The sequence below is a fragment of the Melanotaenia boesemani genome, chromosome 19 (assembly GCF_017639745.1).
Source record: "Melanotaenia boesemani isolate fMelBoe1 chromosome 19, fMelBoe1.pri, whole genome shotgun sequence".
In the NCBI taxonomy this organism is placed as follows: domain Eukaryota; kingdom Metazoa; phylum Chordata; class Actinopteri; order Atheriniformes; family Melanotaeniidae; genus Melanotaenia; species Melanotaenia boesemani.
In genome coordinates, this window is record NC_055700.1 from 24,738,835 (window position 1) to 24,751,441 (window position 12,607).

The 12,607-nt window shown below is 38.9% G+C and overlaps 2 protein-coding genes across 3 annotated transcripts; one reads left to right on the top strand and one right to left on the bottom strand.

Moving 5' to 3' along the window:
- Nucleotides 1-1,280: 1,280 nt before the first annotated feature.
- Nucleotides 1,281-3,478, bottom strand: tmem203 (transmembrane protein 203). Its single transcript, XM_041969991.1, has 2 exons — nucleotides 3,249-3,478; nucleotides 1,281-2,899 (listed from the first exon to the last, which is right to left on the bottom strand). The coding sequence occupies exon 2, from the start codon at nucleotides 2,693-2,695 to the stop codon at nucleotides 2,279-2,281; it is 417 nt and encodes a 138-aa protein (XP_041825925.1). The 5' UTR covers nucleotides 2,696-2,899; nucleotides 3,249-3,478; the 3' UTR covers nucleotides 1,281-2,278.
- Nucleotides 3,479-3,590: 112 nt separating this feature from the next.
- On the top strand, nucleotides 3,591-10,981 carry alad (aminolevulinate dehydratase). Of its 2 annotated transcripts, none has more exons than XM_041969989.1 (12): nucleotides 3,591-3,668; nucleotides 4,691-4,834; nucleotides 4,946-4,996; nucleotides 5,385-5,481; nucleotides 5,810-5,945; nucleotides 6,065-6,148; nucleotides 8,680-8,768; nucleotides 8,855-8,910; nucleotides 9,005-9,092; nucleotides 9,182-9,268; nucleotides 9,375-9,504; nucleotides 10,515-10,981. In XM_041969989.1, the coding sequence occupies exons 2-12, from the start codon at nucleotides 4,716-4,718 to the stop codon at nucleotides 10,571-10,573; spliced, it is 996 nt and encodes a 331-aa protein (XP_041825923.1). In that variant the 5' UTR covers nucleotides 3,591-3,668; nucleotides 4,691-4,715; the 3' UTR covers nucleotides 10,574-10,981. The 2 variants fall into 2 exon arrangements, with proteins under 2 accessions (XP_041825923.1, XP_041825924.1); XM_041969990.1 differs by having other exon boundaries at nucleotides 3,612-3,668; nucleotides 4,695-4,834.
- Nucleotides 10,982-12,607: the final 1,626 nt, after the last annotated feature.

Genomic DNA, 12,607 nt, shown 5'->3' on the forward strand with positions numbered 1-12,607 from the left:
CCCTGAATGCAGCTTTCCCCTTTTGCAGCGGCCAGAGCGCGTTCGGCTGTCCCACTTACTTTTCGATTGGTCCAAATAATTTTTTAGCCACGCCTCATTGCCTTCCCGATATTACAGCATGTTGAGGCAAACCACTCCCTTTTCAATTGTTAAATCGACAGGGATGATCTGTCAATCAAAAGAGTTGCGTTCAGGTTTAATCCGCCATTTAAGTTTTTCACATAATTAGCACTTTTAGAGAATGATACGATATTCTGTCCTTTAATATAAATCAAATTTAGGTTTACAAACAATTACTAATCGATTAAAGCAGAAAGGTTGCAAGAATTGCAAGATAATCAAATTGGAAAGGTCGCCTCTTTCAATAATTTTAATCACTGAAACGCTTCTTGCAGACTTCCTTTAGCTGTTTATTTAAACACTGTTTCAGAAAAGGGATACATACGACACTTAACCAAGTTGAAGTGTTATATTTTAGTGATTTGGCTGGACGCTGACGCGTAATAATTGAGCATTTCCCCATGATGCCACCTGTCGATAATCCGGGTGCGGCAAACACATGAGAGGAGCCGCTTGCTGCACATGAATCAGCACTAAGTGGGTTATTCTTGGGTACAAGATATTACTGTAACTAATTAAATATTTATCGCCAAACCACCATAATAACGCTCAGTTTCCCTAAAGACCGCCAATAAAGATGATGATCAAGCCGTGATAGAAGGGTCAAATGTGAATTATTTCCTTATTGGCGTATCTTTTACAGGCTATACATAGATAAAAATCAGATATACCTACCTACCTAGAAAAAAAAACAAAAAAACAAAAAAAAACACGCGGAAGTTAATGGCCTACGTTGTATTTTTCTGAGACTTGGTTGATGACACTGCATCGTAGAGATAACATGTTATCTGATTCATATCCAGGTTTATTGATTCCAGGTACTGTGTGGTAAAATAAATAAAAAAATAGAACGTAGCCTATCAGTGGACAGAAGTAAACAGAAACCAAATTGTTAAAAATAATATTTTTTAAGTATTTTACTACTTTAACATACTGTTTATACTGGTAAGATAAATATAGTTAGAAGAACCTCATGGTTGCACACCACGCCCCTTCTCAATAGTAGCAGCAACAGCGACCCCTTGTGGCAACATTTCGTGCACTACTGGTACGCTAACCAAATATTCTTTAAACATTGGTTAAACGTGTTTTATTTACATATATATATACACACAGATGACAAACCCCCCCCCCTCCCCCCCAAAAATTTTTTACATAAATAACTTTTGAACTGCTTATTCAACATATACATATCACACATATTTATACATCAAAATTAAATTAAAACAAAGCCATAAATACATGCGGTACATATACAAGGTAGGATCAAAACTGATCAAGTACATTTTAATTTGTGAAAGTAAACAGCAACTTTTAGGGAAAGATGTGTGCACACAATCTACTGCTCATGGATATCACATTCAGTTATTCTGTACTGAAAAAAAAAGACAGTAACCTGACAGGTTTCAGAAAGTTTCTTTCTGTGCAGGCCATTCTTACTAATGGGAGGGTGATATTGTATGACACTCCCAACAACAGGCAATAAACCTTTTTTTTTGCTCTTTAGCAGCATCTTACTCTGGGCAGAAAATACAAGTAATAAAGCTGCAGCAGCTTTATGGGATTTTTAACTCAAACTGCTGCCCCGATCATTACTGCGTGAAGGTTTCACTAGTTTATTAAAATCATATGTTCTGTTCACATTAAAACATAACTCTAGTATATTTTTTCTTCATGGCTCATTGTCTACCATTGACTGCACAATGTGGAGGCACTGCTATGTTCCAAATCCACGTCTGAATATGACACATTTTGTTATCATTCATCCTCATAAAAGGTACCACAAGTGCTTACAGTGGTAACTCATCTTGATAATAAATAAGAAGGTCCTGGAAAAACTTGCAACAATCCAGTTGTTATTGTTGAATATACAAGTAAAACTACTGCATCTTAACTGAAACATGCAAGAAAACTTCCTGCTGAAGTCAGAATTATGTGAAACTCAAATATTGGAGAACTTGATTGATGTGTAAACTGGAATATTAATTTCTTCCCCTTTCATTTGTCAAGAAAAACAAACAAAAAAAAAAGGTGGTAATGAGCCACAAGAAAAATGACACCAATTTTATGTTTTAAATCTCAAATGGCAGACAGAGACTGCTTTCTGATTCAGTGTTGTTGGTGATGTGAAAGCACTTCTTCTAAAAACAGCCTCCCCTCAGTTGACCCGGCACGCTCGTATCATGAGCAGCTGCAGCAGGATGAAGAGTGGGGAAACAATGAGACCAAACCAGAGGTCTCTGGCTTGCTCCTGCTCTGCCAGCTTCTGGCAAAGCAGAACCTCGCACACCAGCTTCAGGCTGAGCACCGTCAGCACCCAGAGGAGTCGCAGCACTGCCAGCCGCTTCTCGTTCTCTTGGTAAAGTCGGATGGACACGATGGTCGTGAAGTAGGTGCTGAGGCCGTCTGCAGCAAACAGTGGAACAAACACCAGCCACCAGCTCAACTTTGGGGTAAACAGGTCAGCCCGCAGAGCAACCAGCATGCTGAAGACCAACAAAGCTAGCAGGTGGAGAAAAAGTTCAAAGGTAGCAAAGCCCAGCCACTGGACCAGTTCCCTCAAGGAGAACAACATGGCTGTTGTCAGTGGGGTTTTCCTAGGGGGGACGGAGTGACTGAGGACGGCCAAGTCAAGCACTGGGCAGCCCTAGTTAGGAGTCGAGGTGCTCCAGGTTTGGAGAGGCAGAGGGTTCAGTGGAGAGGTCACTGATTATCTTGGGACAGGAGCTTTTGGGTACCACAGAAAAGGCCCACTGTTGGCTACATCTTCACATCCAACCTAAAAATGATAACAGAGGATGTCCATGAGGGGATGAACAATGATAATTAAACAACATTAGAAAACAAGACAGAATGTGCTACGTTGATTCAACACAGTTACACTTATTCCTTTCTCTAATAACCAAAAATATATCTGCAATGATGACGAAGGTTCCAATCAATTCAAAACAGTGTCATTTGAAAGTTTTACGTCTGTAAATCTACAATCACGTCGATGATAGCTTCCCTTTTACAAGAATGCTACTACATGCTAACGGAAGATATTACGCTAAACCCCCTAATTACGAACACAACGCGTGTATACCCAAATTCAAAAGTGGTGTTGCTGTGAAAATATTTTAACTTACACTAAAAACAATCGGGTGTTCTTCTTCTCCATCTAGTTAGTTACGAAACTGTCATGCTACAACGATGCTAAGAAGGTGTTAACATCATAGCTTCTGCCTCAGTTCTCGACTATAAAGATATCGCGAGAAGACTGAACGGTGGCCGATAGGCTCAGTTTGGAGGGTAGTCTTGGCTGGAAATGAGATGTCTGACCGTTGTTAGAATACGCTTATTTTTCCACAACTGATCTTTTAAATTAAATACAACCATGTTATATTTTATTTTGCAGGAATATAATAGCAGCATATTCACATTGAGTCTAACAAAATTCCAGCCAATAGGTGGCAGTAGTAGAATGTCATGGTGAACACCACAGAAGAAGAAACATTTGCACTAACTAAACTGAAGTGTGGAGGAGTAGCTGCTTCCCTTCTTCAGAGGTGAGCACGTTGGCTTATCTTAATGTTTATGAACTTTTTGGTATAGTGTTGTTTGTTTTGTTTGTTTGTTTTTTTATATTAACAGATATATTAGCAACGTAACGTTTGACAGCATTGAGATTTGTTGTTACAGTCCGCATTTGTGCGAATTAATGTATTTGGCAAGGTGACAAAATGTCATGTAATAGGCAATTTTCTGGTTGAATGTCATAGATTCGTTGAGTTAAATTTCACCAGGGCTTTATTGTAATTTCTATTTGTTTCGGACACTTTGATTCTTATTTAGACTTGCGTTGGTCTGAAAATTAAGTGACCAGATCCCGTTAGGGGTGCAAACTTGGTCGTTCTCATTGTTGTGCAATGTTTATCATTACTACTATGTGATAAGTCGTTGATCATTTCCAATTCCTTAAAATGAAATAAACGTAATTAATTTGTAGTATACTTCAGCTTTGTCCTGCCAAGTTTCTTCTGATAGAATCAGCTATAAAACGATCTTGGTTCAGTTAATCCCGAAGCAGTATTTATTTTTATACTTTGGCATAGATAAGCTTTAAAAATACTTAAATGAATCTACTTGAATTTTCTGAATAACTCATTGCATTTTAATTAATCAGAACACATTAGAAAAAACTATTGGTGTGTGTAAAGGAAAAAAAACTTTAATTTGGATAGAAATGCCTTAAATAATTGCAAAATCACATTCATCTGTGTTTTTAAATGCCAAGCAGTATTATTTTTTTCCACAGTCTGCATTATGGGCCCATACAAAGAAAGTGTGTGTGTTCGGTGATGAGAATTGGACTGACTCATTCAATAGAAGACACCTGCAGTGTGTTGACTCTGCAGTGAGACAGTGCCAAGCCGCTGTTTGTAAAAGCAATGCCATGCATGCTTGCTCGCTTTTAAAGCTGACTGAGCTGAAGAAGATTGCGAGTCCCATATTTTGTCTTTGCTTTTGAGGGAAAGACAAAACAAAAATTTGACCTGTTCCCCATGTCACCCTACTTGTTTTGTCTTAGGTAGTTTTTGCACTCAAGGGTAAAGATGCAGACCCCAGCAGAGTCCGTTATCCACAGCGGTTATTTCCACCCAACACTCAGATACTGGCAGACCTGTGCAGCCAATCTGAAACCAGACAATCTCATCTACCCAATCTTTATTACGTGAGTAATTTTTCTGTTCTGATCTGGATTATTCCCTGTCAAAATCTGGAATCAGAATGATTTGTGTTTAATAATGACTTCAATCTTGTTCTGTGTCACTTTCTGTTACAGAGACAGTCCAGATGCTGTGGAGCCTATTGGCAGCCTACCAGGACAGGCAAGGTAAGGGTAACACAGACTGTAGCACAAGAACTAGAGCTGCAACTAAATCTGGTCCCGATGAGATGAATGCTTTAATGCTTGGCCTTAGATGAATGAATTAATGAGAGAGCGATATCCTACAGCTTCATACCCATTCAGGGTGTTGTCTTAAGATTAAAGCAGTCAGGAAGGGCGGATCCAGAGCCAAACACTGAACCTAGACAAAGATAAGAAGAGAATCCGTTAGACCTTTTTCCCAAACAAAGCTGCAAATGTGTGCATATATCTTTTGTCTTTCATGACAACAGAAACAAACTGAAATGCATTCAGATCTTGAAATTTGAAACATTATAAGAGCGTTTCCATTACTTTTCCATAACAGCTCTTGTGTGTGGGTTTTAACTTATAGATATGGGGTGAACAAGCTGGAGGGGATGTTGCAGCCGCTTGTGCAGAATGGCTTGAAATGCGTGCTCATTTTTGGTGTCCCAGCAAAAATAGCAAAGGTACGTCTTACTAAAGGGAGAACCTTGATAAAGAACTTGACTGTATTTCCTTGTAAATGGCTCAATGTGCTTTTTTCTTTCTTATTAAAGATACATTTTACAAAATATTATGCATGCAAGCTGTTGGTTTGCAGCAGGTTTTGCTGCACAAAGCTGTGACTTTAACTCTTGTGTCTGCATGAGAACATATTCCCACAGCTTGGTTTCAGTCAGACAGACCTGAAACCAGCAGAATGGAATCTGTTTTAAAAACAAGTTGGATTAGGAGCCACATATTCTGAGCTGCAACAAACCCGTTTGTTCAAGCTCTTTTGTGTCATCTTGTAAGGATGACAGGGGTTCTGGTGCCGACACGGACGACACGCCTGCTGTACTGGCAGTTAAAAAAATCCGATCTTTGTTCCCGGACCTGCTGGTGGCGTGCGACGTCTGTTTGTGCCCCTACACATCACATGGACATTGTGGTCAGTGTTTCCCTCCTGATGTTTACCTTCAGTTGTTTTACATTTTAAAAAAAGGCAGCATAATGATGTTCAATATTCATACTTTATATTTTATATTTTTTTCTCTTTTTAACCTTTAGGTATCCTGAATGACGACGGCACTCTGAACAATGACGCTAGCTGTCTGCGCTTGGCAGAAGTAGCCCTGGCCTACGCACGGGCTGGTACATTCACTTTGTCCTTTTGTGTAGATGTGACAGATAGAAATGATCGCTTTGCATTCACATATTTCTTTCATTGATTTTTGCACAATAATAGGAAAGCATGCTCTATTTCTTTAATTTAAAATTTAAATTTTTTTTAATTGTGATTTTAACTTGCAATATATTAACAACCCTTAAATGTAAAGTAATAATCTTAAACGCATTACCAAAGGCTGTGTTCCACTTCTGCACCCATGCATGCTAGTCAGTTATAGAACATGCACAAGAGTAGAACTAACAAACTTTAACTGGAATGAAGCCCTCATTAATACACCCGTGCTTGTCCATACAAGCCAAAATGTCTGCAGTATTGATAATGTGCATGTTGTGATTGCAAACAAGGCTCTAAATCAGGGGTGTCCAAAGTCGGTCCTCGAGGGCCGCTGTCATGCAGGTTTTCAGTGTTTGCTGCTTCAACACACCTGACTCAAGGGCCGCTGTCCTGGAGGTTTTCAGTGTTTGCTGCTTCAACACACATGACTCAGATGAAATGGATCCAGCAGCCAGTTAAGTTTTGCACAATTACTCATTAATTTGAGTCAGGTGGTTTTGGAGCAGGGACACATTGAAAACCTGCAGGATTGTGGCCCTCGAGGACCGGAGCTGGACACCCTGCTCTAAATGAACCTTTTGTGAGCACCAGCTAATGTGGCTGGTAGATTCCTAAAGTTCAGTCAGGATTTCTACTCACCAAACTTTTTAAGGGAAAGAAAATCCAGATTCTGAAGGCCATCGAACGCATTTAATCATACATTTTCTCAATGCTCTCTTTTCCACCAAAGAACAAAGGAACTTTTGCTCCAAAACATTTGAAATTATCCACTTAAACTTTAGTTTAGTAGATTTTTTAACAACATCACTTAAGTAACAAGAAGAATTTTACCTGTTCAGTATTTTGGAATATTTGAACAGAAGTAAAAGATGGATCAAAGACGAAATAACAGAAAAGTAATTAAATCATCTTAACTAAAAAGTTGTCTTAACACCTTATTTAATTTACACCGGGTTCAGAGGCTTGTCTGAATCTTAGTTTCATTTATATCCATTCAATTCAGTTTAACCTGTAGGCCAGGGCTACTCAATTTGGTCCTACGAGGGCCCCAATCCAGCAGGTTTTCCATGTATCCCTGCACCAACACACCTGAGTCAAATTAATGAGTCATTGTGTAGAACCTGATTGGCTGTTAGAGCCACCTAATTTGACTCAGGTGTGTTGGTGCAGGGATACATGGAAAACCTGCTGGATTGTGGCCCTCGTAGGACCGAATTGAGTAGCCCTGCTGTAGGCAGATGTTAAGAGTCCTGAATGTGATAAAAAGACAAAAGATCAGAGTACTAGAGATGTGGTGCGTCCATCATCTTGAGCCATACAAAGCGAAGCCCTGAAAGTTTTATCTGGACTGGCTGCATGTGAGAATACACACATGCAATTAAGGGAGTTTGAACAGTTGTGGTGTGTAACAGGTCTTAGAGCAACATTTCATACTGTGGATTATGTGTTATGTCCTGGTAGACTGGATAACTGGGTTGGGCTGTAAGAGATATCTTTGTAGTCAGTATCAGCAATGAAGAATCTGAGAGATGATGGTGTCTCACAAGGGTTGGTTCTTTTTAATATTAACACACTTTACCCCTTTCTTTTGTATATACCAAGACTATACCGCTGTCATCCAGATTTATCTAATAACAATTCTCCTTTAGTTGAGAAAATAAGCAGTTTTAATGGAGCTAGAAGAAAGGCTGCCACTATTATACGCATAAAGAACAAGCAGCGACATCCACACATAGTGGCTGTTTTCAGGCTTTTCACCCCTTTTTTGCTGACTTAAAGTTGGTATTTGGGGAATAAACCAGCAGCTGACCAGCTTGACCAATAACAACACAGATGTTTTGTTTTAGTTCAGAAAATGGTGACAAAGTAAACAACTATCTGTTTAAAAAGTGAAAAGCATTCATAATAAAACCCTATATCATATGAGACATCATATTTGACATCTGTCTTCTGCCCCCTACTGGATATACTGATGTTGTCATCATAGCAAGCAGAAAGAATTTCTGGCTGCCATGTTTTGCCGAACAAATTTGCTTTGCCAAGTTAAGCTTAGTGGAAAAAGAGGAAGACAAATGGAGCGATGAGAAGAAAAAGGAGACAAAGATACAATAGATAGAAAACAACAGCAACAACTGTACAACCAAAACAGAAAACCAGACATCCAGCTGCTACACCTGTAAAGAGACTTAACTGCAAACATCCTACGGCTCCTGTAAGAAAACAAAGCAAGCAATCATAAGGAGCACCTATAAGGAGATGGTCTGCAGTTAAAAAAAATCCTTAAGGAGTCATTTTTAATGGCACAGACAGCCAATAAATGTTTTTTTTTCTTCTCTATTTTACATGTCAGACCTTACAAACATTACAGCCAATCAGGACGAAAAGCTTGTTCTAGGTAATTATGTTTTAAATAAATGCTCCTCCCTTCAATGTCCTGCAGGTTGTCACATCATCGCCCCCTCCGACATGATGGATGGAAGAATCAGAGCCATAAAACAAGCGCTGCTGTCAAATGGTTTAGGAAACAAGGTAGATCTGATTAAACCCTTGCAGTGTGAAGAAAGATGCATGTGATAAAAATGGAAGCAAAACCTTTTTCTTCTCTCCTCATCCAGGTTTCTGTGCTAAGCTACAGCGCAAAGTTTGCCTCATGTTATTATGGTCCTTTCAGGTAGGTAAACGGCCACGATCAGGTGTCGTCAGATGAATGAAACGATGCTTTGATGTAAGAAAAGTCTTCGTTTTACTGCTGTGTTTGCTTATAGGGATGCTGCACAGTCGAAGCCTGCATTCGGAGACAGGCGCTGTTATCAGCTGCCTCCTGGTGCAAGAGGACTGGCCATTCGTGCCGTTGTAAGTTGGTTTGTGTGTGGATGTTTGGTTATCGAGTGTTTTCCGCTGAAGCAGCTTGCTGGAGGTCTTACTGTTGCTCTGCGCTGCAGGAGAGGGATGTGAGAGAGGGAGCAGACATGCTGATGGTGAAACCAGGTCTGCCATATCTGGACGTTGTGAGGGAAGTGAAAGACAAGGTGAGCGAACGGTTATTTTTCTCTGAGAAATCTGGATTGATTGTATTGATACCCGAACACAGAAAGGAAAAAATGATTATAATTTTCCTGATGTGTGTCCCTTCAGTTCCCCTCTCACCCCCTGGCTGTGTACAACGTGTCAGGAGAGTTTGCCATGATGTGGCACGGAGCGCAGGCCGGAGCATTCGACCTGAGGGCCGCGGTGATGGAGGCCATGACGGCCTTCCGCCGGGCAGGTGAGAGGGGACGCAGGAGGAGGAGAAAATTAAGTTTTTAAAAGCTCTAGTAGCAGAGCATGGACGGTGTTTAACGTTTCAGGGCAACAGACAAAGTTACTAATTATGAGTGAGGAAGACATTTTTATTTTCCTCAGCTATTAAAATACAGATGATGTGTTCACAGACATCAGGAGGCAAGATAAACCATTGTCCCATCAGACAGATTAAATAAAACAAAACAAGGAAAACTCTAAGATGTGTTTAGTTTAGCTTCATCATTCGAAAAATACTAATTTGCCATTGAGTATGATAATAATAAGAATACACTTTATTTAAAAAGGTCAGTTGTAATAAAAAATATAAACTTCAAACTAGAATTTTCATTCACTATAACAGTGGGTTAGAGAGGAAGGTGGGATTAAGTTTATTGGAAATATAGAGCTGGGTGAAATCTGTGTAGCTCTGAAAATGTATAATATTACTGTTAAATATTGCCAAGGGAAAGGAAATGGTGAAAAGAAGAGTCCCCACGACAGACCCCTGGACCACACCAGTGGTAATGGGGGAAGTTAAAGATTCGAGTTGGATAATAAGGGTTTATGAACAGATAAGGCAAATAAAACACAGTTTCATACATTTACATTTAGTTAGAATGATCAAATAAAGTGAATGTGTTCATATAGTTTTGCATTTTTGGCAAAACATTAAAAGAGTGTTGGAATTTGGGTCATTTAGGGGATGTAATGAGATTCAAGAAGATAGAGGTTTACATCTATTTACACTAAAGTTTATTATATTATGATGTCAGAATGAACTGAAATCCACTATTACCTTTAATTTGAAATTCTCTAAACTTCATTACTTCATTAAAGCATTCATTACTGGAATTTCCCAAAATGTACTGATTTGGGTTATACTTTATTTTTTCAGCGTGTTTTTATCTGGTTGTGTCACTATAAACATATTAGTTTGGCTCTAGATGTAATCAGATCAGATGTTAACAGATTTTTCTCTGCTTTGTGATGAAGGTGCTGACATCATCATCACCTACTATGCACCCCAACTGCTCACCTGGCTGAAGGAGTAAAGCATCAAGAGCTGCGATGGATGGAGATGGACCAACAAGCACTTCTTTAAAGTTGCAAACGTGTTGTTGAATTAGCCGTGCTAGCTAAGGGAAATTAACTTGGGAGAGTTATGAGTTTAGACTTTGTGTGGAGGTAACGTTTCTGCATCTGAACGCTGAGAATGTAAACGCTGATTGATGATTGGTGGTTTGTTTTTATGACACGTAGCTGAATTCCTGCGTGTCATTGAGGTCAGTATTAAACGGGAAATCTTCACTGAAGTGATTCTAAAATGTATATTTGTTTGAATCATGGCAACACAAGTATTTCATACGGTATGTGATCTCCCTGCCTGAGGTGGGCTTTATATCATCTCTAAATATATCTTGTACAGAATCAACCTGAGGAAATAAAATCATTGATTCAGATCTGTGGTTTCTTTATTATTTAAAGTTGATGCATGATGCTTAATGAGGCTCATTAATGTGCAAGTTTCATAGTATTTGTTAAAAGCTGTCATGCAAAGGAGAAAGTCATTTACTTCATCTTAATGAACTATTTTGTACAATTCTGTGCAATAGTCTTGAGCTACCGCTAATTTCTTTTTGGTATATTGGCATGGTGTGACATGTGACAGACTAACAGTATCTGAAGGGTATGGTCTATAAGAAATAGGAAAAAAAAAAATCCTGATGCAGCGCTACCTTCAATGAATCCATCTACTGTTCACTGAAGCCTCATTAGAAATGGTCTCCATGGAAATGTGGCTGTCAAGAAATCAACCTTAGGGAAGGGAAATAAAGAGAAAAAGGCTGAGGTTTGCCAAATGACACAAGAACTGCACTGAAAATCAGTGGCAACAGTCGGATTGAGTGACAACTTGATTTAAAACAGAACAAAAGGCTGCAAACATCCAAAGAAAAAATCTGTCAAGAAGCCTGGAAAACTATCCTTAAAACTACTGAATAAGGTTCAGGCTTTATTTCTTTATAGCTGCAGCTGTAGGAATAAAGATGACTTTCAAGTTTGTTAATATTGTCCAAACTCTGTTTTCCACTCATATGCTGTACACCTATTCATATTTTGACATATCATTTCATTTATTTAAACTATTCTGGCAAAATATAAAGAAATGAGGGGATGTTTGAGACTGTTGCACAGTACTGTATCAGGTTGAATATTAATACACAGTTTTAAACTTACTGTTTGTATATATTACATATAAAACTTACTCCTCGTCCAAATAAAATGTGCTGTTGAAATTTTATCTGATTTACTAATTACAATAATAATCTGGGGATGGATTTAAATCCAGGAAAAATGTGAAGCTCTGTGTGGCCACAAGAGGGCAGTGCTGCACCTTCATCCTTCTGGTGAGGGATGCCTCATCATCCCCTCACCCCACTAAAGGAGACAGATTCATTCCCAGCCTTTATAACTAAACATCACAATATTAAAGTCTCTTACACATGCTGCTGTTTCCTAAATAAACACTAAGTTATTTTTCTCTGTAGAAAGTAGCGTCATATTGGTAATGTTAAAAGAGAATGTAGTCCAGCCTAAACAAACTTTTAGATCATGTCTCTTAAGCCTAAAAATATGCCTTCAAACTAAAAGATCTCTAAAGTGATTGTTTTCAGTGTGAACACACCAACTTCTAAAGTCACAGAAAGATGTAAAGTGACAAACTATGAATGTCTGAGAATCAAGTATTCTTCATTTGGACAGAAGAAACCTTGTAGTTGTGGATTTAAGCTGCAGCATTCGAGCATGTAAAGCTATTTAAACTGGCTGCATATAAACCAATGAGCTTTAAAAAACACCATTTCTGATCTTTAGATTTTTTTTAACTAAAAGTATGGTTACAGTCTTTCAGCCGAGGGAAGTCATGAGGTTAGTCAGCTTAAAATTAAAAGGAGCTGCAGGTGATCTGGAAGAGGAGATGATGATTTAACTTCCAGCTCTTAGTGAGGAACTGACTCCTATAAACTGACCTCTGTTTTCTGTGAAGAAACACACTTTCAGGTTTAGTGGCGGCTGCGTTCTTAGGGTCA